The sequence below is a fragment of the Ambystoma mexicanum genome, chromosome 10 (assembly GCF_040938575.1).
Source record: "Ambystoma mexicanum isolate Mex_15411 chromosome 10, UKY_AmexF1_1, whole genome shotgun sequence".
In the NCBI taxonomy this organism is placed as follows: Eukaryota; Metazoa; Chordata; class Amphibia; order Caudata; family Ambystomatidae; genus Ambystoma; species Ambystoma mexicanum.
The window spans coordinates 945,214,397-945,241,259 of NC_090932.1; the positions used below are offsets into that span (position 1 = coordinate 945,214,397).

Sequence of the window (26,863 nt, forward strand, 5' to 3'; positions counted from 1 at the left end):
CCAGGCAGGATGGGAAATGACTGAACATAGCACTGATGGTGGCAAAACAGATGATCTTGAGACTCTGGAAATCTGGCTAAGCTCCAGTGTTGAACGCTTTGGGTAAAGTTCTTGAGGGGCACGTGAGCAGTCCTGAAGCATCACAGTGGGAAAGACGAGATCAAGGGGAGTGCAAATGTGCAAAGTCATTGAAAACAGCCTCCAGAGGGCTGTAGAAGGCCACATTAGCAATTTGCAGAGGGACTAGTCTACCACACTGAGGTTAGAGGTTTTGGTTTTTGGTTTGTGTTGCATGTTCGTTTGTTTACTTGGGGTTGATGTCTGGGGGGGTATTGAAATTTGACAGAGCACTCTTTAAGAAGATTGCGGTTCACACTCACACAGTAGAGCAGAATGCAGGCCCAGGGGGCCTCAGAGTACAAACTGGGACTTATCACAGGAGGAGATATTAGCTGAGGCGAGCAGGGAGACTGAAACAGTAGAGGATGACAGCCCGGGGATGGACATTTCAGTAGAGTGTGGACAGAGAGGGCACATGGTACTCACCATGAGAAGCCCAGGGAGATCAATGGGTGAGGGTGCTGATCTAACCACAGGGCATAGGTATATGCAACAAGGCAGAAGAATGTGGTGGTATAAGACCCGGGTGGTCATTGAGATCACCTGGAATGTACAAGGAAGGGAACTGAGGGGATGATAACTTGGGCGTGCACTGTTCTATACAATTGTTTCTAGCTGAAAGACTGAAAAATCAGGCCAGACGAGCATGAGCTGAAAAAAACTGTACAGAACTGCAATCAGCTGTTTTAGCCCAGGCTGGTCCAAATTAATTTAACAATTAATGAAATTAATGGAATTGATTAATGGACCTGATTTGGTGGCATTGAGAATGCACCAATCTAAGACTTAGGCGAGGTTGTGACTCTTCCCAATGAACTAAGACATTGATCGAACAGACAGAGTTTACACAAGGACAGTTCCTAGATGGGCCGAAAGGGTGGGTAAGAGGGAGACTAATGCACTGTGAGAGATCTGTAATTTTCACGATTGCTCTGTGATTATTATAGATGATTTGTCATGAATATGTTGCAATGAATTACTTGATGTTGTTTTTATATTTTAATTCAATAAAAACTATAATGATAAAAATAAAGAACAATAAAACTCCGGAAAGCAAAAAAAAGAAAAAAATCTCTTTAACAAGCCCTCACTACTGTATAGGCTGTAAAATAGATTAGCATCCGGGCGGGGCAGCAATCAATCAGGTTGCTCGGATCGCGTGCTGAAATTGCCAATCTTAGCCCGCTTTCTGAGCAACCTGATTGCTGATTCCCCCACCCTGCCATCTTTCCTCCACCCTCCCTTCTTCTTTTAATCCCTCCACTTACATGATTTCTGTGACAGCGGCACCCACCGACGCTGCTGTTGGCACCTCCTGTTGTCTGTGCTGGCCACCAGGGAAAAGGAAGAGGGGCTCTGTATGAAGCCCCATCTTCCAGCTGTGGGGTGGCCATCTTGCAAAAGTCTTCTGTTTGAATTAACGTAATGCTGTGAGGCCTCGTGTTCATTCAAACATCATACAATGCTCTCAGCACCCATTCATACACTCTCTGGCATGCTGGATCAGGTGTTGTCAGCCCAGGGACACTCATTAAGAACCCTCCCTATGCTCTGGCCTTTAAACACCCAATTCGGCCTGACGGTTAGGGTATGAATAGGATAATCTAACATCACAAACTATATTTTTACCACCATAGCAACTTGAGCCAACGATTCTAAGAAATTCTTTTCTCTTCTACCTGATCCCACAAAAGCTTAAAATGTGTTTCCGTGCAACATGCACGTTGTTGTGAGTTACAATTTACATTTTTGCCAAAAACATATTTATATGGTTTCATGGATTTGATGCCATATGTTTTGCATAACTGTAAACATTTTCCTAGTTATACTTTTTAATGTGAGCAAGACTAATTTAAACATGTCATTTTACCTCCAGAGTGCCTTTGGCTGAGTAAGCGGCAAATGAGTGCAGGTGGTCGGGACTGTGATGGTGTTCTGAATGTTCATTGCATTCTTCCCCACTTGGATAAAAGCATTGGCCGCTGCTCCTCAAAGTGACAGTATTTGGAGAAGAGCCCGGGACATCAATTGAGACAGAGTAGTTTGTTAACTGGACTTCGTTTAATCCAAACGATGTCCACTGATCAGCTAGAATCTTGCCAAATCCTGTTTCATTTTCATTGGTTGCTAGTTGAGCAAAATATCTGAAAGAATAAAAATAGACCAAAAATGGCATAAATGCATCACATAATTATCAAATAATTTGGCCAATTGCATAATAATTTGTATTCTACGTTGCATACATTTGAAAACAGGCAGTGCATAAATTATGTTCTTGTATATTTTTTTTTCCTGAATCTCAACATATGTGTTTTGTATTCATTTGATTCTGGCAGGAGAGTAGGAATTAGAACCAACAGTAGTTGACATTTGAAGAGGTTGGTTAGGGATTGGAACCATAGCTTGAGGGCAGTTTAGGGTGAGTAATATTGTAGGCTCAAATAGAATGAAATCAATAATAGCGTCTAGGTAAAGTCATGGATTTAGAGTCATATATATGTGACTTTGAGTTCACTTGATCTGTAGATAGATGGTGAATGATTAAAACCAGTGACAGAGAAGGTGTTCTAGGCACACATGCAATGTGTAAGTAGAGGGAAAGGGCTAAGCAGTGAGAAATCCCCATTCATTAGTAAACAAAGAAGAAGGTCAAAGCGATCTTAGCCTCGCATGATTTGAAGGCGGGGGAAAACAAAAACGCAGTGCTAGAAACATGTGCATGCATTTGGTAAGCAGAGCCAATGCAGAGTCAATGCAGTGAGTAGCCCACATGCGTGCTGAAGGAGCAGAACACAGAGGGGGTGCATGACACATGCATTTTCTAGGAAGCGGGAACACCATATCAATGATTATTACATTGCATTTGGCAGGCGGAGGAGAAGACAAAATACTAAGAGGTCCACATTTGTTTTAAAGGCGCAGGTGCATGTCACTCCAATGGTAAGCACATATGCCTTTTTTAGCGGAAGAGAACAAGCAAGCAGAATTATTCATGTGGAGAGGCGAATGCCAAAGCAATACGGACTCAACATGCATTTTGTCGGTGGAAGGTAACCTAAAAGCAGTGTGAGGCACACCCTTTGTGGTAGAGGTAGGAAATGGCCAAAACAGAGTTTTTTACATGTTTGTTTTGCAGGCAGTGAAAGACACATCAGTGGGAACACCACATGCTTTTTGTAGAATGACCAAACTAACTAGCATTACATTGTACACTGTACAATTACATTGTGTCATAAATAGATATTCCTTCAATTTCTATACCCATTCAACACACATAATAAAGTATTTGTATTTGTATGTATTTATATTTTATATAGCGCCTTAAGCCAAGGTGCTGTACAGAGAAACAAAGATCGATACAATAAAGTGATTAAGTAGTCAATAAAAACAATCAGTCAATCAATTATATTAAAGATGTTGGAGAAGATGAGACTTCAGTGACTTACGAAATAGCGAGTAGGCAGAGATAGAGTGAAGAGAGTAGTGGACAGCGTTTCAGTGAAGAGGAATTAGAAGTGAAAAGGAGCAAAAGCGAGATTGAGCACATGGGGGTGAAGGTGCCACCAGGAGAAATTGAGAGGAGGAGCCAAGAGAACGAGAAGAGAAATAGAAAGATACCAAGACAGAAGGATAGTCAGAGGCAAGACCATAGAGGGACTTGCGGATGAGACATAAGAAATTAAATCTGAGTTGAGAGAGAAAAGATAACCAGTGAAGAGCAACAAGAGAGGGGGAGATAGAATTTCAAAAAGAGAGAAGACAAATAGATGAGTTAAACACAGATTTTAGAGCAGCGAGATGAGAGATTGGGAGCCCAAAGAGAGCAGTGGAACAGTAGAAGAGTCAAGAAAAAATCAGAGAAGAGATAAGCAATGTTGAAGCTTGAAAAGTAAGAAATGGGCAAGCTTTGCAGATGTTACATAGATGATAGTGGCAGGCACAAGATGCTAGAGAGATGTTGTGAGAAAAGTATAGAGTGGAGTCAAGATAAAGCCCCAGATTTCGCCATAGGGGAGATTGGGAGCTGGGAAGGGAGAAAAGAAATTGAATTGGAGACAAACATAGACACTTTTGAATAAGCCAGCCTTTTAAGCAATTTTGACAGATAGGGTAGTAGAGAAATAGGACGAATATTTGAGACAAGCGCAAAAGGGTCGGCAGATTTCTTTAAAATTGTGATAATAGAGGCATGCTTAAAAGTTGAGGGAAAAGTTGATTTCGACAGACAGATATTGAAAAAAGAGGTAAGGTAAGACACCAGAGGAGGATACACTTTGAGAGTAGAAGAGAAGTATCTGCTTTGGAGATTAGTATAAAGCAAGAGATAGAAGCAGAGGAAACAGAAGTAAATGAAGTTGAGCATGTTGGTGAGCTGAAAGCTCCAATATTTGAACAGAGGTAAGACACCTTAGAGGAAAAGAATTGAGAGAAGTCAGAGGCTGAAAGAGTGGAACTAGCTGAATAGTCAGGGGTAGGAGGAGAAAGAAGACGAGAAAGAATTTGAAAAAGACAACTAAGATGGGCATAAAGTGCCCTCTAATCACCACATTCATTCAACTCACTAGTACCTAAAGTTGTGATTACTATACAATACCTAAAGTGCATATTTGCTATACATTGAAACCATCATTATGCAAATTCGTTACAATCATACCCTCAAGTTTCCATTGAGGAGTACTGTTTAAAACCACTGCAAAAACTTACCCAACATGTTGTGTTTTGATAAGCTTCACGAAAAATCACCGGAACTTATCAGGGTCTAATTCACTTTAAAAAACACAGAGCTCGCCGTATACAAGTTGAAAGCCATAGGTGGCCATGTTCAGGTCCCATGTCTGTCATAATGGACCTTTCTCCATGAAAGCTATTGCTTGTTACTTTGGTTCCTGTTCACCCCAATTCCCTCTTTCCTTTTGTTCTGCATGTCGAATGAATCTTTTTTTTTTTCCAAATTGAAATGTATTAGTTTTCACAGCAAATACCAAACAGGCGACAAAGAACTTTGTATATGAGCAGTATACATTCACAGGAATCCTCAATGATTGCTGTACTTAGCTTATATCTCGTCCAGCCTTATATCTTACCACAGCCTCTAACCTCGTACCACTCTTATATGGCACTAGATTATATTGGCCCCATTAATCGATAGTGGCATACAAATGTACCTGCCTGTCCACTAGAACGCTGCTCTGCCTACATCCGCCTATATGGAATCATGTATTCAGCTTGCACATGCCTAATAACTGAATATTGCACAAAGCTTATGCCTATCTATGAAATAGACTAAACTGCAGCTAGTGCACCCTTGCCTCGCCACGGAATGCTGCAATAGCCTATATCTGCCCACTATCGGAATATTGTATTTATCATACACTTGTATGACTATTTATTGCGTGTTGCACACAGATTATGCCTACCTATGCAATAGCCTAAATAGTATCCAGTGCACTCGTGCCTGCTACCTGAATGCTGCAATAGCCAACATTGCCTATGACCTGAATACTGTATTTAGCCTACTCCTGCATGACTATTGAGTTTGGTATTAAGTTTATGCCTATAGCCCAAATTTGTATCTGATTACAACCTGCTGTTCCTTGCCGACAATTATGTTGAAAATAACCAAAACTCAGACAATACACCTTGTTCTAGGCTTCCTCAACATAATGGCCTCTGTATCCTTTGCCTCATGCCCACCTAAGGATAGAAAATTGAGAATGAGAGCAAGACTGCCCTGCCTCTATGAACCCCTCTCAAACCATGCCATCAGAGGCTTCCCCTGCAAGGCTGCCCAACCCACTCGTTCAGCCAACAAATGTCCACACTACCGCGGCCACAACCTCATGTCCACTCCCCTCCCTGCTACCAACCAGACAACTTCCCGAAAAGCTTTCCAAACTAAAACAAAACCACTTCCCGTTACTAAGCCCATTAGCACCTTATACATATATGGGTCACTCATTAATGCCAGATCTATGGTAGCTCATGCCGCCGATATCTCCGACACCATAACAAATGAAAACCTGGACCTCTTGGTCATAAATGAGACTTGGCTCCACGAAGCCGCAGGCCCTGCTATCATGCTAGCAGTACCAGACGACTACCAACTACTAAGAGCAGACAGTCAAAACCAGAGGTGGTGGTCTAGCTATTATCCATAAATCTAACGGTCCTATCAGGCTAACCACTACCCCCCCACTCCAATCCTGCGAAACACTCATAGCTAAACTGCACCTCTCTTGTAACCATACCCTTACCATCTATGTGCTCTACAGACCACCAGGACTGTTAGGCTCCTTTGAGGGGGACTTAACTAGCATCCTGACTAATAATACCAAGGACCATGCACAAATTCTGCTATTGGGAGATTTCAATCTCGGATTCAATGATAGCAATGGTAAACATGCTCTATCTGTAGCCTCGCTACTGAATGATTATGGCCTGACACAAAAAGTCTCCACTTCTACACATGCCAAAGGCAGGACCCTAGATTGGGTTGCTGACTTGAATTGCAAAATAAGTATTACTAATACAATACCACAATCATGGACCAACCACCATGTAATCTCCTTCTCTGCCTCATTTGACCTTATCCGCCCTAAACCGATACTTAAGGCACCGCCAATCTCTACTAGGAGTAAAAAAGACATTACTGCAGAAAATCTCCTACCTCACCTTCTCCCTACTCTTGACATTCTAACTAGCAACTCAGACCCCACCTTGCAGGTGGAAGTCTTCAACAGCACCATGACTAAGGCTCTCGACACCGTTGCCCCACTTAAAACCCATAAAGGTAGACAGATATCCCATCTGAATAACTAGTTTCACAACAACTGAAAGAATTAAGGACTCAAAAAAGAAAGCTGCAATCAATTTTGCGCCATTCACCTACCGAAGAAAACAAAATTGAGCTAACCAATCATTCTAAACTGTACAAGAAGGAAATCATTAGCATCAAAAAAAATACATTCAATGATAGAATATCCAAGACCAAATCAGACACTAAGGAATTATTCTCCATCCTTAAAGAAATGGAATCACCTATACCTCAGGTTGACAATACCCCCAAAGATAAGCCTTGGTGTACTAATATACAGAATGCCCTATTGGGCAAAATTAGCTCCCTCCAAACAAAAATTGCCAATAAGAAAGCTTCCCTGCTCCTACCGACTGAGCCCTCACCTCAGCAGCAGCCACCTCTAAATTCTCATAATAGTACCTCCCATCCATTCAGTTTAAAGAAAATATCTATAGCCGAGACAGAAAAAAATATACTCTCACTGAAACCCTCTAACTGCAAAGGTGACAACTGCCCAGCCCAAATCAAAAAGGATGCAGCCAGAGATCTAGCCCCCTTTATCTCGAAGCTTATCAACACATCCTTTAAGTCGAACCTTGTGACTAACAAGCTCAAACAATCCTGGGTGCTTCCCTTGCTCAGAAAACAAACTTTAGACCTGTCCATACCAACTAACTATAGACCCATCACCACAGTCCCATTCTTACTTACAATTATCGACAGAGTAGCTTATCTACAAATCCAGGACTACTTTGAAGTTAACAACCTATTAGGCTCACGTCAATCTGGCTTCTGCCACCTTCATGGCAAAGAAACATCCTTGATCGACCTCAAGACCCAAATTAACGAGTTGAAGGACCATGGTAAATCAGGTATGCTACTCCTCCTTGACCTATTGGTGGCTTTTGACCTGGTAGATCATGCAGTTTTATGCAACCAACTCAGCTGCCCATTTTTCAAGTGATGCCATAACCTGGATGCAATCCTTCCTTGTAAACCGTACAATGAGAGTATTCTCCCCTCTAGCAGCAGCTGACCCTGTACAAGTTACCTGTGGCATTCCTCAAGGATCATGTGTATCTCCTAGCATGTACCACATCTTTACTAAGGCCCTATTTGACAAGTTGGACAGACTGGGTGTCATCTACACTGACTACGCAGACCACACTCAGATCCTCATCCCCCTTTCGGGCAACTTCCTGGAAGATTCGGCCTCAGTAAACAAGATATATCTTCTCCCCCGTCCTATCAGATCAGCCCAAATTCACAGCCTAATTCTGCTCAGGTCCAAACTCCAAAAAGCGGGTGGCATGAGCTTCCCTGTCCTAGCTTTGAAACTGTGGAACACTCTGCCAACCCACATAAGAACTGAACCGTCCTTTCCAATGTTCAAAAACAAAGCCAAAGCTTGGCTGTTCACCCAGAAAGCATAAGGTCCCACGCCAGTTGGTTTCTTATCTGTATATATCTCATTTGTGTATATATGTATGTATGTATATATGCCACACTGTATCGTTCTTAATTTGTAGCCTGCTCTTATGCACTACCTGTAAATCTCGCCCTGTTTATATTGCTGTAACCTGTACTCAAGATTATGCGCCCGGTTGCCCACTGGCCTGGTGCGCTTTACAAATAAATCGAACTTCAACCTCATTCAGGCATGGATGGCATCCCACGGCCTCTGCCTGAATGATGACAAAACGGAGCTACTGATCCTAGGCTCCGAGACGGCTATTAAAAAACGTAACCCTAGTTATGCCTCATTCAACATCGACAATAATGTCATCAAAGTGATGCCTGCAGTCAAAACCCTTGGTGTCTATCTCGACTCAGCACTCACATTTAGGAAACAAATTAACATCCTAGCATCCTCCACAGCTTATACGTGCAATTTGATCCGAGCCTGCCGACCATTGCTATCTGAGACTAGCTGCATCACACTTGCCAATGCACTTATTCTATCCAGACTGGATTATTGCAATGCTCTATATGCGGGATCTGACAAGTAAATTGCAAAGGCTCCAAAATAACACCCTTAGAGTAGCTCTAAATATCCCAAATAGAGATCATATTTCTGCATTTAGAAGAAACACCCACTGGCTCAAAATTAAAGATAGGATAGTCCTCAAAACTCTCTCTTACCTCCAAATGTCTCAACAATATAGTGCCTCCGTACCTTGTAGACAGAGTTACCAAGAGAACCTGTGACCGACCTATGAGAATGACCAATGCCTACACTCTAGTGGTTCCCAGATATAAAAGAAGTGCAGCCGGCGGCTCCAGCTTCCCGGTCATAGCTGCCCAATCTTGGAATGGAGTCCCCTTAGATCTCAGAACTGACCAACCCTACCCCAGCTTCAGATGGAAAGTCATCACCTGGCTATGAACTAACGACACTTAAACTTCACCACCTTGTTTCCCATGCAACCTTCACCTTCTGTAATGCCCCTTACTACTATGTCTCGCCACTGCTAAATGTACATCCTGGTTTCCATTTGCCTATGTCTCAGAATCTCATTTGGCACCATCTCAGACACTGCCAACGGTAGTTTCATCTGCTATTATTCACTGTCTGTATCCTACTACTCCTGTAACTAAGCTCTTAAGTATTCTTGCATTACTTTGTAACTAAGTTTCTCAAGTATTCTTGTAATGCTCGCACCCAGCTACCTGAGGGTTTTGGACTTTGTGCCATATCAAATAAACAAACAAACAAGCAACGTGTATCTTTGAAGCAACACTTGCAGAGCTCCATCAACCCCCCTTCCCAACACACACATTTTTGGACATATAAAGCACACAGTGGAAACATTTAGAGCTCTCTTGTCATGGGCCAGCGAGTATGTTTAGTCCTTTCCTTCATACCATAGTCACCTCCACAATTCCCGATAGCCCCAATGCCACCAGAGGCATGTATTTTGTGGTCACTTTCATTGTTCAGCTCTGTGAGCACCTCCATCACATATATACCCCTGGCCGCCAACACCCGTTCACTCTTATTCAGAGCCTCTGTGTTCTTCCATCCATGTGCTATCACCACTCAAGCTACTATCAGGAGGTTGTGCACCCTGTGGCCTACTCGTACATATCGCTCTCCTTCACCTGCAGACCAAAGAGAACCAGAAGGGGAGCTAGGGGGCTATCCTCTATGTCCTGGATCTGAACGCAGGACAAGACTTCACACCAGAACAGCTGCACCTTCGGGAAAGACCACCATACGTTCCAGTAAGTTACCTGTGCTCAACACCCCGTCCAACAATGCAGGTTGACTCTCTGGTGGCAGCTGCCATCTGTGGAGTACCTTGTTTGCATTAAGCGTATGCTGAGTGGATATGGAGATCACCTTTGTGGATCTGCACAACAGTCTCCACACCTCATCTGGAAAGTCTAGTCCAAAGTCACCTTCCCATTGCGACCTGATACAAAGTCCTTCCGATGGATTGGATTCCCTTAGGGCTCAGTACAGCTTCGAAACCCTACCTCTCTCTGGGCTTTCATCCACCAGGATCTTTTTGAAAACTGTAAGTTACCCTTCTAAAATGGCACACCACCTCTTATCAACACTCCCTTCTGTCTCAGAAAAAGAAAGGTTGACAGCCTCCCAGTCCCTAAAAGCTCCTCCTATTGATGGATCATATGGTATCTGCCATTTCCTTACATCTGGCCTTCCCTGTCGTGCCCAGCCTCATAACACCCCTGATAATTAAAAAGCTCAGATAAATGGTCTCAAGTGGCTGGAGCCCATATAGAGCTCAGTGGTGATGGCCATGACGACAACCAACACGTTTCAGCCCACTCCCTCCACGAATCCCATAGTAATTTGAACGCTGGATGTTACAATATTATTTATGAGCTGTTCCTCTCGGGCACCCAGAGCCACCCACTGAGCGGAATTGTAAAGAGATCCTCATTCTCCAAAGCCACCCTCTGTTTGCTTGTCCGAGGATCCATGTGGTCTACCAATAGCCATAGCAGGGCTGCTAGGTAGTAAGCAGAAAAATCCAGGAAGCCTACTCCTCCCTCCTTACATAGTCTGGCTTGCATGTTGTGTGCTATGCTTGGTCTTACCACCACCCACTGAAAAGCCACCATCCTGTTCCATAGGGTATCCAAGAAAGACTTTCGGACAGGTATAAGAAGCATTTGGAACAAGTAAAGATATTTCGGGAGCACGTTCATTTTAATAATATTAAGGTGTGCCATCCAGTATAGGGACATCTTATTCCATCTCTTGATTCTAACTTGACCTCCTCATCTAAAGGAATGTAGTTGGTCCTAAAGAAATGCTCTGATGGGTTGGTGATGCGTATCCCTATATATTTAATCAAGACCAAATGAAGACCAACTTCGCAGTGTACCCTACTGTTTCCTTAGAGCTCTCCCCTATTTATTTTTATTTATTGGTTAGTTGTAATGTGCACTATACACAATTGTGTTTCAAGGCACATCAAGATGGGGGGAAGGGATGAGGATGAAAGTATGAAATAAAACAAAATAACCTTAACTTGGATTGGTTAACTCTGAAACCGGACCTCCTCCCTTAATCCTCGAGCTCCACAATTATTTCCGGTATCATTGTGTGCGCGTCTCCAACAAAGGTGGATTATGCCGATTGACTCCCAGAAGAGCCCATCACAAGATTCATCTCAATGCCCTTATGGACTTCCAGGAAGCCCAGAACAAAACCAACCCTCATTCCAAAGTGATAGTAGTTCCTCCCAGACTTCCTGTCTATAAAACTTTGCCCTTCTGGTCCAAGGAAATTAAGTAAAAGGGTTTTGCTCTTCTGTTCCCTTTTTTATGGTTTCAACATGCCCAGGCTTACAATTACACGCTGGTACTGTGGCAGGCTTAGAAACCGGACCACCACTGTATCCAACATTGTGCTCATGTCCGTAGAACATTTGACACATAGGATGGCAGACTGGCATGGCATACACAAAAAGGGCAAATATTTGACACCTCTCGCTCAAAATACATTGTTTGTAGTCATTCACATTTGCTTTTTAGACACTCTTTTCTTGAAGTGCCTGCATTTGAACAACAGCTTTGGAAAACCCAGAAATACTGTTCTTGGGTTTGTTTTGTGGGAGAAATTAAACAAGGGCAATACAAGCAACATGCTTTTTGAGCACATCTTGAATCAGCTAAACAGCAGTACTTTATAACGTGTAATCTTGTATATTGAAACTTGCATTGAGTAGTTTCTCCCTTATCTAAAGACACTCATAGCAGGCTCTTGACTTTATAAACTATGTGCTGATGCCCCCGACTTATTGGGGCATCATGCACACAAACTACCCATCTCTATTTTAACTACAAGTTCCGGATTTTCCTGTTACCCCCTTTTTTCCTTTCCTCGCAGCCTACGGTCTGATAATCTCAGGGGAACAATGCACCACATTTAAGACATGGCTAGGTGTTCTGAGACTACTACTTTGGTGATTTGGTGCAGTTTCCAAACTTTGTAACGTAACATTAAAATACAGAACATCCTAGGTTTTAATTATTATATTTGTTTAATATTTCACATCAATATCTTTTTCGAAAATACTTGACTGCCTGTGCCTATGCTTGAGAGGGTTTCGGATTCAGCCGTTACATGTGAAAAGTGTTTGCAACTCTTTGTACATTCGGAACTTGAAATGTTTTCAGTCAAAACTGTTGCGAGCTCCCTGCTTCCAGTTGCCTGGTCCTTTAGATACGTCTGCAACCCAGGCCTCTAATCCATGAATACTATATTTTATTCATCGAATGAGTTACAATGTTCTCCTTTTCGCTCTATGAGAAATAATTGTCCAGTGTGAGCTTCTTTGCTACTCATTTCACGCTGCATCATCGGATGAAGATGTCTACAGGACTTTAAAAGTGTGTGTAACTCTGTATTATGTTTCCAGTTAGTATAATAAAAAGATTAAGATATATAACAATAGGAACCACATCATAATACTTGTGAGAAACATTCTCACACTGTAGAATATCTGTGAAATGACAGTGGTTACAGGATACAACACAATTCCAATGCCAATATTCTGTTCTATCACTAGTTAATGGCAATGTTACGTCAAATACACACAAACAACTGCCTCTTAAAAATCAGAATAAAACAGTTAGTAATACAACAGCTGTTCATTTTCATCATGATCAAATACGCCTATCCTGAGGACATTTCTATTGTAAGGAAGAAGTAAATGTTTTAAAAAAATAATAATATTGTTCATACACATTTACCTGAGAGGGTGTCTTGCAAAAATATCAACTACATTCATATAATAAACAGAGAGTCTACTCACGTGTATCATTCATTTGCCCTGATGCATCATCACAAGAAAGGCATTTACAGGAGAAATTATGGCGTGGATTACCGTTGCATTTGTTAATATTGTGTCTTCCAGGCTTCAACTTGCATACACAATGCAACAAGTTGATCTAACCGTAACCATTACATTTCCCACTTGACCTTTAGCCATGTGACAATATAATGGAGCCTATTTTATTAGGCTCTATATGGACATATACAGTGATGCCCTGGCCCATGCTCAAGACTCAATCCTAATCTGAAACTTGCAGCAATGCTTTAGCTGCAGTAACACATTAATGCATGTGGTCATTTCAAAGGTGTTTTCTCTAATAAAATTGATTTCATTAGAAGAGAATCGGGGATACATGATAGCGGGGCGTAGCATTAACTGGTAGATAAAGGACAAGAGTAAAAGGGTTGCCATGCAGTGTGCCACATCACCAGTGGGGTTCTCCTGTGTGTTATGTGTCATTTTGCTTCTTTTGGTGCTGATGTATTTGCGTATTCCCTCTCCCCATGCCCTTCAAAATCACTGGCATTGTTCATCCCACATTCTAACGGGACTGGTTATGCTTCATAGAGGTTAATGCATTTTCCCAATGGATCTGAAATGTGGGGGATAACCCGCTCTCCTACATTACTTGAGTTCTTAGAATGTATGTGACTATTCCTCCAGCAAACAGCCCAAATACATATATGCATGAAGTGTGATGTCTAGGCCATACTTGTTTCTACCTCATTTTAACAGGATAACTAGTCGTATTTTAACATCAGCATATTTTCCTTGAGGGACAACTTATTCTTTCACCACATTGCCATCATGTGTTTGGACTTGCTGGAAAAGACTATTGAAATAATATGTGTGTGTTTAAAGCAGCAGTTAAAAAAAAAAAAAATGGAGCTTGTGTTATTTTACATTCAGCAATCATTTATTAAAATTTTAACATTTTTTTCAGATTTCATTTGTTGTATAATTGAAAAACATCTTTGTGAAACCTGTTTTCCACTGTAGGTTTAAATAATGTATTCTTCCCTTATATTCAGCATGTTGCAAAAATCACTGTCCTTCGTTTTTTGTGTTTTCCTAAGTTGATTTTATATTTTGCCACGTGTGTTACATTGTACAACCATCGAATATGTCACAGAGCGACCCAGCAGCCAAGCTTGGTAATTATGTTGCTGCCAAAATAACTGGCAGTAACAGAATTACAGACACATTGGGCTTCTTTACGACCCTGGCGGTAGCCGTGCCACCAATGTGCCTCTCTTCATCAATACCTACCACCTCACTTTCTCCCCCCTCCCTCCATATGTCGTGTTCGTCATATGTCAGTCTTATGTTTGTCCTCCCCCCCCACTTAGACATCATAATGCAGAATTTGTTCCATACTAATTTGTGCACAACACTGTGCTATAGTTCTTATGTGTAAGTTTTCAATTATATTGACAATTTGTTCCTTATATGCTCAATTTCACATTGCACACAGTGTATTTAATTAATTGCTCTACTGGAACACTTCCACTTTACCATTGTTTCATCTATTCTCATGTAAAAGTTTCACTGCATTATGCTTATGAAGTTATGACTATATGATTGTATATTACATACCTTAATAAAAAAAATTATTAAAATTAAAAAAAAACGACACGGCTGCCGCCAGTGTCTTTTTTTCCAGCGCCTGGCAATGGGGAATTACCGAGGCATTACAGCAGTAATTCACCGTACCTAGGCGCCGGAAAGTATTACTCCCCATTCCCATTCGAGTACTATAGGACTCAATGGGAATGGGGAGGACGGATGCAACAGCACTGTGTGCAACAGTGCGGATGCATCCGTCAATGTCTTCGAGCGGGTGCCGTTCCCCCGCCAGGTCAGACGTATGGGCGGAAAGGCACCTGCTCACAGAACTCGGACTATGCCGGTCTAGTAACAACGTTGCCGGTAGCCACCGGCACCGTTGTTACCGGACTGGCATACTCATAATGAGCCCCACTTTCACTATACTGCAGAGCTCGCAATAAGGCATATTTTAGCTGATATCTTCTTTAATGTTCCGTGTCTCACCACACAATTGCCCCCTCTCAGTGCAAATGTATATCAGGATACCCTTCTGGTTATAAACTCATTATTCTCCTATAACTATACAAAGATCCCACAGAGCTAGTGATGACTGTGAGTTTTGTCTGTGACAAATCATAAAACATTGAGCCAGAATTTCGCAGGACCTTCATCTATGCAAATACAGATGTGAATACGTGTGTCCATCTATGAACTACGTCATCGAGCTTCCTGTGCAGGCCGGATAGGATTACTATTGTCTAACTGCTGATAATAAAGGATGAAATCCAGTTCCCTGCCTGCTCTCCTCCTAAAACTCCAGCTCCCAAGGTCCATCCACGCCTTTCTCGAGCTCGTGGACATGCAGGATTCATTATTTGATGGCCAACATCCCATGTTTGCTAACATTATTGTGTGGCTTCTGCTATACTAATTGCAGGTGATGTATGGCAATCGTGTCTGCAATGACATCCACTGGCAGTCAATATTGTCCCCTTTTGGATACCGTTACATAAAATAGGGCTTACCATGTTTTCCAATCAGATTCGAACATATGCCATATTGACTGTGTGTGTGCTATCGTGAAAAGTTCCCTGCAGTATGGTACGTATGCTGCTTAGTGAATTCCTTGAGGGGCAGTCATATGTAAACAAAGGCAATAATTCAAGTGCAGCCTACAGTATGGTACACATTAGCATTGAACTATTGCTGGTGCTTTGGATAGTACTGAAGCAACCCAAACCAAAAAGTGGCAAAATGTAACTGAAATGCTCCACCACACCACTCATGCTGACATACGTTTCTGAACCTAACACATTATGAACATTTCTATTTCCTCTTGAGGAAATAGTAAGGAATATAGGAAACAAGTGTTTGCTTTAAAAAAAATGGGTCCCACTTTATGGATTATTGGAGCAAATTGATGCTGTAATTTGGTAGGCTATTTATTTAGATTCGATATGATAAGTGTGGCATTCTCTGTAATTTTGATTTTTAATCATAATGCTGTCATGAGAGTAGGGGCCTCATCACGAGTTTGGCGGTAACCCTTAAATCCGGCAGTAACGCTGTTACTGCCGGATTTAAGGGTCTGCCATATCAGGGCTTTGGCGGATTTCTCCCCAGCTCTGAGCTGGGGGGAAATCCGCGGAAAATGTGTGCTCATACCGCCGGCGGGAAATCCGCCGGCGGTATGAGCGTGAAATTTCATCATTGAGCCCAATGGGGAATGGGGCATTCCCGAATGGGCTCAATGGGGAATGTGGATTTCCAAATCCGCCAAACACGTGATCCGGCGCTAATAGTGCCGGTGGGTTTGGTGGTAGGGCAGATAGCGCCAGCGCTATTAGTGCCGGCGTTACCGCCCAATTCGTGATGAAGCCCTAGGTGTTTTGTCTAGTAATGTGTTCATGCAATGCTCTTTTCTAAGGCTTTTGTCGCTAAAGTTAATGTGTATGTGGTTCTATCTGTATGTGCATGGGGAATTAATGTGTTTAACCGTAATACTTGAGGTATGTACTTCTATATTTTGGAATTATTTTTTATGGTGCTATGAAATAGTTTTAACATACAGATTGACATACGTGAAAATGGGGAGACGGTTTCTATTTCTCTTTTTACATAAGCAGCAAATCTATTGGCACCTTTTCCATAGCCATACAATTCGAAAATGCATGACTTGAAGCATATTCCAATGATTTCTTGCACAAGCTGTGCGATGAAGAGTTTTGCATACAAAGATGTCAGCTAATGAGAGGCCCTGCTGTAACCTTGAAGATAACATCATTAGTGATAACTCTGGTATACCTGACATCCGTCCCAGAGTAAATCATACAAGCTGTGGCTCTGAAGAGGAATGATGCCTTCAGGATTGGGAGCAGAAGAAATAAACATGAAAAATGTGCATTGCACCTGCATCGTATTGTGATGGGCAAAATGCTGTGCTCATAAGAAATGCACCATCAAGATTATCTTCTAGAATCAATGCTGCCTATCAGATGAGTGTGTCCTTGAAAAGGTGCATTTCATTGTGCTAAAGGGGAAATATATCATGCCATATGCTGAAAACTATATCCTCACAATCCTCCACAATAAATTATGAAATTCTGCTACAGGAGTTAATGATGAAAATTGGAGTGATGAGGAGTTAATTTTGAATAGGGCATTTTGCAAAGAAGTTCTGCAAATGACCTTGTGGAAGGCATAATATTCTTGTAAAAAAAAATTTAAATTTCTGTTTGTGAATGTGCCACTTTGCAATGGACGGGCGATGATGTATACCAGCTTGGAAACAGCATGGGTTTCACGCACAGATGCTCTGTCATTGAGGCTGAAAAAAGGGGGGAACATTTTGAAAGATATCATTTTGGCTGTAGGGGACTTGGCGTTTTTGCATTCTTGGCCAGAGAAGCAAAGGTCTTGGTGGAATTGATTTTCAGGTTTGAAATAGAAATTGAGAAATCCAGTCATGAAGTTTCGATGGATGTAATAGAGGTCCAGTGTGTGCAGAAAGCTGGTAGAAAATCCACTGATCTTCATACATTGCAAATGGGACAGCCACATTTTCTGCCATCTTTCCACCAGTGGAAAACTGGTGTAAAACTGGTGGAGCTAACTTTAATAGGCTTTTTCACTGAGGCCGGAACAATGGTCAATTTTACACTCGGCCGTACTCTGAATGAGGCCATATATGTTTGTCTAGTGTAGGGTCAGATGACTATTAAATGGGAAATGCATGCTGTTTTGGAAATCTGGAGTTGGAAATATTGTTTTTCTGTGACACCTTGAACCCCCTTTACCATCCCCATTTGCACTCCCCTTTTCCCACTTATCCTGCACGCTCTGCTCACTTACATTGCCTATTACCTCCTTACCAGTTGTCTGAATTTAATCCATATTTTCCTACTGGGGGCATTGGTTAAAGACAGTACAATGAAATACCTGCTGAAGACATGGGTTCTTAATCCATGTGTTTCCCCATCTGGTGTACATTCTATACCTATGTCACTTCTCTGATTACCTGGGCGTTGTCATTCATATGTAACCCTCTACTGCTTTACTGGTCCTGAAGGATATTCCCTCCGCTTGTGGGATGTTTTTACCCATGCATCCAAGCCCTACCATAAAACTGTGCAGTACTGGCATGGAAAACATCATGATGACCAGAACTCCCCAGAGAGTGCAAGGGAAAACATGAAGAATAGGCTGCCACCCAGTTTTGCCTATGTTGTGAGCACAGGAGGCACTGCCTAAAACCACCATTGGGCTATACACACAGTAGCCTGAAACCATTTGGAATGGCAATGCTGATTGCCAAAAAGCAACTCAGAACTGTGGGGAATTCATTTTCTTAATCCCAAAAATGGTTGCAATACCAGTACTCACCACTATCAGAAAGCCGGCATTTTAAAACCACCAGACTTTTGTGTTAAACTGAACAAATGAAACAAAACCAGGCCAAGGAAAGACTTGCTAAGAGGTGGATACAATGTAAAACTATATTCTGAAATGACTTGAAGGAAGAAATTATTTAATGTATATGTAAAAATTGTAAGTTTGATTCAAACTGGGAACTAAAGTGACATTTAGCTGAATTCTGCCTGACAACTACCCCCGACAGGAGAAACCTGCTCAGCCACTCTTCCCAGGCCTAGCTGCATCCTGCTTCCCCACCAAAAGGAGTTGACACCTCTCTGATTAGATTAGGGGTGGAGCAACTGGGAACTGGAAGGGACAGAACAATGCAACTTCCTTGACTCAGGCAAATGTTATATTGGGGGCGTCGTAAAGTGGCTTCCTCTTGGGGGAAACTGGGAGGGGCAGTGCCTCTGCCAGCCAGCTGAGCTTGGGGGAAGTGGATAAACCAGTTATTCCACATGTGATGTGGGAAGCCACACCCCTTTTTGACCAGGGCATACTTTTAAAAAGATGGATAATTCATAGTACAGACCTGTCAAAATTATATAAATAATATCATTATTCTTGTGATTTTTCTGTGCACATTTTAAGAGGTGTTAGGACCCTGTGGTATGTTCCTGGGGATAGTAGTGGAAAAAAGGTTGCTACTCCAAATGTATGCATGTTAAAAATCTGACACTTTATCATCTGAAACCCATATCCCTGGTGCACATTTGTGTAAATTCTGGAAAGGTTTAGAGGTTGTTATCTGGATGAAAAGGGGAGAATTCTGTCATCAGTGGATACGAAATCGTACAAGGACAGGGATCGGATGGTTTGGTGCTACAGAAAATATGTTAACTGGACCTATAATATTAGAAAAATGGTACATAGATAAATATGTATTTGGGTCAGAAATAGATTTGTGTGCAAATTGAGCAGGGGAGGATCCTCTGACCCATAAACAGACCTCATCACTCTGACACTCCATTTCCTTCCCCCAGTCATGGGAGAGGGGAGAATTGGGCCAATGACAAGTAGAGAGGGGCAGGCTCAGTTATGCCACGCACACACCCACTTCCAAAACACATAAAAAGAGACTGCTGGGACAGGTAGAGACAGTCAATTCCATTTTCTACGGGACGCTCTGCCGGGAGACTCCGACTTCACATCCATCAATCTCCAAAGACCAGAACTTTACTTCAGAACTTAAAGCAAGGGCCTAAACCCACAAACTGAGAACTCTTCTCAGCAGGCCTCAGCATCCTTAAAATCATTTGCAAACTATTCCACAGCCGTCGAGCTGTTTGAATTCTTTGCCAAGAACAATTGCCAGAGAGCTGACCCAGACCGCTCTGAGCAGAACCAGAGGCCCAGACCGCTGTGAGCAGAACCAGAGACCCAGACCGTTGTGAGCAGAACCGGTGCTTGACAGACCCAGAGAGCAGAGCTGACCCAGATAGCTGGGACTTCAGAACCACCCGCCGGAAGTCCCGTCCAACCTGACCAGACCGTGACGAGGCCTATTTCAAATTGATATTGTGAGTACCTAGCAGAACTGTGCAGAACCAATCTCTTAGTTAAAATAATCTAATCCAAACTATTTTAACCTAAGTAGAACAGCCTCCTAGAAATCGTGTCATCTGTCATCTTTAAAGCTGCACAACTGTCACCAGTCAATTCTGCAGCTGCAAGCTGTCACCTGTCATTTTGAGTTTTACTTTAAATCCGAAAATCTACCTTTATTACATCGTCCGTATCTCTGGAACCGTTTGGGCTAGGGACGTGGTTTAACTTTAATTTTAAAGCGGTGATTCTAGGCTTTCCAACGAACCTAGAATCGACTTCCTACTCCTTATACTTTTTCCGCAATCACGACTTACGCACTCGCGAAATTTTCTGCGATTTGCGATTTTGGCTCAATTTCTCCACTTGACAAAATAGCAGCTCCACTCTTTCTTTTGTTAGAATTTGTTTGCAATCTGCTAATCATTCATAGAGTATTGTTAAAGTGATCCTGAACTAATATAAAGTAGCCATCACCTACCCTGAACCTCTAGAGGGAATTAAAAGCAATTTTAGCACCTTTTCACTTCCTTGCAAACCACATTAAAGTAATTCGCCTGTGTTTCAAACTCCTACCTGTTTCCTCTAAGCTTGCTGGGGGGGAACTGAATTTCGTATTGTATTTGATTGCATTCTTGAGAACTGTGTGCTCCTCTTTCCATCTCCTTCCATTTCTTACATTGCATAGGGGAAGGGGGTGAATTGCCAGAGAAAAAGCGATTATCTTATCTTTTGCTAAAATCATATCAAGTATTTCTGTACTGCATTTTATTCCTCATTGCTTTTCCCTTGAAACCATAAAAGTATTTTTGCTACTTTATCCATCCTATACTAACTCCTCATTGATTGTAAAGAAGTGTGCTAGTGCCAGATTACACATTGTTGATCAACATCATATGTCTAAGTGTACTATCAGATATTAATTTATTATAAAGTGTGATATATATATTGTTTAAATTTTCAAATAAACCTTTTAATTTGCAAAACAAACCTACTTCTTGGCTCAGTGGGGTCAGGGGGATTCTAAGAGGGGGGTGTTATACAAGGGTTGTCATCCAGAGTACTGAACTGACATAAAATACATCAATAAGGGTTTTCCTCAGCATCCCAGACTAGGCATTGACTTAGCTGTAGTGTTGATTGAATATCGCTTACACGCTGCTTGATGTGTGTCTTGAGAAGTGGAGGGTTAGGCCCTTTTAATGAGGTAACACTTTATTGGACGGATGGGGATGCAGAATGTACTCTTGTTTGTTTATTTGTTTGTTTATTTACTTTTAATGTGCACCAGACCCTAGGGTAACCAGGCGCAGCATTGCAGATTATGGGAAGTTTAGGGGTGCATAGTTGCAGAATACAGAGTACAGAGTAAAGGCACGAACAAATAAATACAGATATGTACAGGCCGTAGGAAGACAATTGCAAATTCCCAACAAAGCAGAATATATACAGTCCGATTATGTACAGGCAGATCGTGGATAAAATAAGCACAGGATATAAGGCACGAGCAGGAAGTTCCTAGCCTAGCTAGGAACTAAACAGTGGGCAGTAGGATGGTTGAAGTCTTCAAGTGTGCACTGGGTCATGTTAGGATCCTAGAGGGGGCAGGTAGAAGACTAAACATTGACAGCCTTCAGTAGGTTAATGTAGTTGGATTTAAATTTTGGAAAGGGCTGCTCCTCACATAGAGGATGTGGCAATGAGTTCAATAGTCGGGCCGCTCGACCTGGAAACTACCCCCACCTGCCTTAGCCAACTTAATTCGTGTTATGATAAGGCTATTGGCATTAGTGATTCTTGCCGGTCGGGAAGAACATCTCTTTAGGAATCTGTCCATGGGACAGCAGGGTGCGGCATTGTTCAAAGCTTTGTGAACAAGGGAAGCAACTTTTAAGTGGATTTTGATTTGGGTAGACAGCCAGTTCTATTGGCGTCTAGTTTTAGAGATATGTGATCTTTTAGACATGCCTAAAGCTGCTCTTAAAGCGTTATTATGTAGAACTTGGATTCTGTGGATGATAGATTGGTTGGCGCCGATATAAAGAGCATTGCAATAGTCGAGCCTGGACAAAATCAAGGCTCTAGCTAAAATAATGCAATTGTCATCGGAGAGAAAATGTTTGCCTGCTCTGATGAACTTACAGGTGTAAGCATTGGTTGATGCCATAGATTTAACTTGTTTATCAAAGTTGAGGGTAGCATCTAGATAGAAGCCAAGTGTCTTCACCTCCTTGGACACTTAAATGATGTTGCCGTCAATTTCAAACAAAATGCACTCATGCCCTAGATTTTGAGGTTCTAGTGGGTATGTTTTATCATCATTCAGGCATGGACCGTGGGTTGCCATCCATGCCTGGATGATGAGATACACCCTATTTACCAAGGCCAAATCCTTGTTGTAATCCCTGGAACGTGGGAGGAGAATCTGGGTATCATCTGCATAGTTAGTGTAGGTGATACCAGAAGGTCCAGATCATTAACAAGGGGCTTAGTAAATATGTTCTATAGGGTGGGGGAGACACAGGATCCCTAGGCAACTCCGCATAGAATGGGGACCAGGTCGGCAGCTGCCAAAGGGGAGAACAACTTCCTGGTCCTATCGCTAAGGAAGGACTCAATCAAAGTTATGGCTTCCTTGGAGAAATGTGCAGCCAAATCAAGATGTCTGCAAAGGACCTTGTGGTCAACAAGATCAAATACAGCCGAGAGGTCCAGCAGCAGAAGAAGGGCTGTTTTGCCTTTGTCTCAGAGTTCATCTATTTGCGCCTTCAAGTCAATGAAGGCAGTCTCTGTACCATGTGTGGGACGGAAGCCTGATTGTCGTGCACCTAGTAATTTATGTTGTTCCAAGAATTTTTGAATTTGGTTATAAGCAATCTTGTCCAGGATTTTGAGCAGAAATGGGACTGTCATGTAGGGCGGTAGTTAGTTGGTATAAGTGGTTCTAGGGTTTGCTTTTTGAGCAATGGTAGTACCCAGGATTGTGTCAGGTTGGTGGGCACAATGCCCGAAGCAAATGAGGAGTTGATAAGTTTAGACACAAAAGGTGAGAGGTCTCTGGCAGCATCTTTTATGAGCTGGGCTGGGCTGGGCAGAGGTCACCTTGGCAATTTGAGGGCTTGAGAGAGAGGATAACTTTCTCCACCTCAGGGATAGAAGTTTTGGTGAAGATGTATCGCACATCTGAGTCCTGTTCCTTTGACGAGGGCCAAAGATCATGTTATTGGTCTGGGATGGTTGATTGAGGAAGGGTTTTTTCTTAGCTATTTTCTTTTGGAGCATAGATACTTTATTAGATACAGCTTGTTGTATGTTGGCACACCATGTTTTATCTTTGGTGCAGGTGTATGGGATGGGGATAGGTGACTCTAATTCCTTGAAGATTGTAAACAGTTCCCTTATATTTTAATTAGCATTGGATATATGCATGTTAAATGAAGTTAGATTTCTTTTTTTAATGGGAGGAGATTTCCTTGAGTTTATTTTTGTGATCTTCAGACGGGCTTAATCTCCATGCTGTTTCGCAACTCCTCATGAGTTGTCGCAAAACTTTTAATTCAGGGGTGAACCATTTATTTAGATGGGGTTTGGGTTTACTCGGTCTGAGTTTTAGGGGGGCAATATTGTCAAGTGTAGTTGTCATAATTGTGTTGTACTCCTCAATGAAAATTTCCGGGTCCAAGTGATCTGCTAGCTGGTTAAGCGTAGGCAGGATGGCAGGAATCACTTTATCCTTAGTAATACTCTTTTTGTTCCTTGTTGGACATGCTGGGGCCATGCTGGGTGCTGAAGAGAGTGGTCTGGAGTTGGAGAGTTCAAAGGACAAAAGGAAATGGTCTGTCCACAATTGTGGGGAGATGGATTTAATGTTAGCATTGCAATTGTAAATTGCCGGCCATTCCAGGAGTCTACCTTTTGGTGTGAGTGGGTTCGAGAATTCTTTGAGTAATGACCAGTTGACTCCTCGCATGTTAGTTCTGTCCTGTTTCAGTATGGTGTAACCATCTGGAATTGTTAGTTATAGTAGGGGTCCAGCTGTGTCATGCAGCCAAGACTCTGTGATAGCAAGAAAGAACAAATCATCAGCTGCTATTAGGTCACCGATCTCCGTGGCATGTGCGGTAAGGGACCTGCCATTTATTAAGCCACCTTTTAATGGGGTGGCTTTTTCGGTGGCTTGGGTAGGTTTAGTTTTAGTGCTGTGTGTTTGGCGGTCTCAAGATATTAAGGTTGGTAATGTTAACCTTGTCGAAGTTGGATCTTTTGTTAATGGGGATAGGGTTCTAGTTAGGGGCTCATGGAGTCTAGCGAGTCTCGCTCTAAATCTGGTATTTCTTAGGGGCAGATTGCATGGATTACTTTGGTGCCGGATTAAATGACTTGAGTCAGTGTGCTCAATGGTAGTAGGGTTGGCAGAGAGAACGCTGTTAGAGGTATGTGAGGCGCTCTTGTAGGATGTTCGGAGGCTATTATGGACTGTCAGAAGGGTAATGAGCAGTAGATATATGTGGGTTAAGAGTCCACTGTCTAGCATACTCATGGTGATGTAGTTTAGGAGGAGGCTAGGATGTACCTCCTGTGTGGTGGCGTATGGATTAACCTAAATGTATAATTCAGAGTACAAAGGCATACGAGCGATACTAAAGCTAGATAGAACAGGGTGCAATGATTTAAATGTGTTAGATCCCCTGAACGAATGGATAAATTCAACATATACTCGATAGGCTGGGTTCATCATAGGCAATGGGACTAACTTCAGCAGAGGCACAATGGGCTAATTTAACATGTGCACAATAGGCTGGGTTTGTCATAGGCACATAGGTTAAAATCAGCAGAGGCCCAATGGGCTGTGTTCAACATAGGCGCGAGGACTAAATTGAGCATAGTCACAAGGACTAAACTCAGCAGGGGAACAATGAATTGGATTCATCAAAAGCATAATGGGCTAGGTTCAAGTTGGGCACATTAGGCTGAGTTAACATAGACGCCAAGGGCTAATTCAAGATATGCACATTGTAGATATGATGCAGGCACATAGACACATATATAAGGGGTACGGTTATAGTGACGTGAGCATTCACAGGCGTCAACTTAAATGCAGCAGTATACGAGACACATACATACAGGTGATGGCATAACCATTGTTGTAGTCTAAAAATACTTAGGGCCTCATTCCGAGTAGGGTGGTAAGGGATACCAGGCACCGGTAAGGAGACCGGTGCCGGTAATCCCTTACCGCCCTACTACGAGGTCCCTTAGCGGGTCCCTCCTTTAACGCCTGGTTTGACCAGGCGTTATGGACGGGACCCGTTAAGGGACTTCAGAGATAATAGCGGTACCATTATTAGCGCCTTCCCCATTCCCATTGAGTCCTATGGGGGCTCAAATGGAAATGGGGAATGGCTTTTTCAATGGGGACTTACCGCTCCCGCAAAGGTCGGACTACACCAGTAAGTCCCCATTGAACCATACCGGTGCCGGACCCGTTATTGGAGGCAGTCATGGCGCAATTGAGGCCCTTGGACAAGACTGGACCTCTAGGAGTATTGCTCCTCATCAGGTAGGCAGAATCTAGGTTCAGGGCAGCAAGGAAATACATTAATAAGTACATTGGTTATGGAATAGCAATGACGTCTGACCGTGCGCATATTAAGTGGATATCTCCAGTATTGAAAGTAAATGCCTATGGAACATATTGTTTGTGTAACTCCTGCAGCAGAGCGCACCCTTGGCTAGCTAGTGAAAATACACGTGATGGCTGCATACAGGATAGATAAAAGTAATGCATGTAATACGCAGCAATGCATCAAACAGCTGGGACAGTTGCAAATAGTGCAAGCTGTAAGCTGCAGTTTCCTGATGCAATACGGGTATTGGTGAATTAGATACTGGAAGGAGAATGGTGGAAACGTTGCAGCAAACAAAGTAAATAAGTTATGGTAAGGGTCCCCAAGGCAAGTTGGTTGGTTGGAAGAGTCATGTGGCACGTATGTAGTGTGAGTTACCAAACTTGTCTGACGGCACCGCTCTGGATTAAACAGGGTACTTGGCATGCAGACAAGCCTGACAAGACGAGGCTACTTGTACTTACAAGTGGTATGACGATGAGCAGAGGTTCAGGCCAAGGTCCGTACATTTCCGGACAGGCTGGGACAGGGGATGGCCTTGCGAGCGCGGGCCTTTCAGGAGGTGGGTTGGCTCACGCATCTGGTGGCTGATTGGCTGCTAAGTAGCCAGCTGCAGCCAATCAGGGATGCGTGCAGACAGACTTGGCCATTTCGGGGATGGCAGAAAATAGGGCGGCCATCTTAAAGGGGAGATTGACTCGTGTTTGGCAATGGTGGCCGATCCTGGAACGCTTCTTCTGTGATGACACTCCTCGGATGTAGGCACTTCTTGCTATGGCTGATGAGGCATATCAGGGAGCATTATAGTGGTGGATTACCGCGCGGGATGCACTAAGAGTAATCTTGGCTTCAGAAATCATAGGCAGGTGCTGTGGCCATGTGGCTTACCTTTACAGCATGCCAGGATGGGTGGAAGATGGGTAGCTGCTCTGGCAGCATGTGGAGCTCCTGCTCCTCCTGAGGCCTCCTGCAACTATTCAGGTTGGGACAGGCGATGG

At 42.7% G+C, this 26,863-nt stretch overlaps 1 protein-coding gene across 2 annotated transcripts in view; it reads right to left on the reverse strand.

Annotated features, from left to right (window-relative positions):
- NAALADL2 (N-acetylated alpha-linked acidic dipeptidase like 2) overlaps nucleotides 1-26,863 on the reverse strand; it is a 4,115,865-nt gene that overhangs the window by 2,213,983 nt on the left and 1,875,019 nt on the right. For both annotated transcript variants that reach the window (XM_069618713.1, XM_069618714.1), the window contains one exon: nucleotides 1,991-2,264. In XM_069618713.1, coding sequence (XP_069474814.1) covers nucleotides 1,991-2,264 — 274 coding nt within the window. The remainder of the gene's footprint in view (nucleotides 1-1,990; nucleotides 2,265-26,863) is intronic.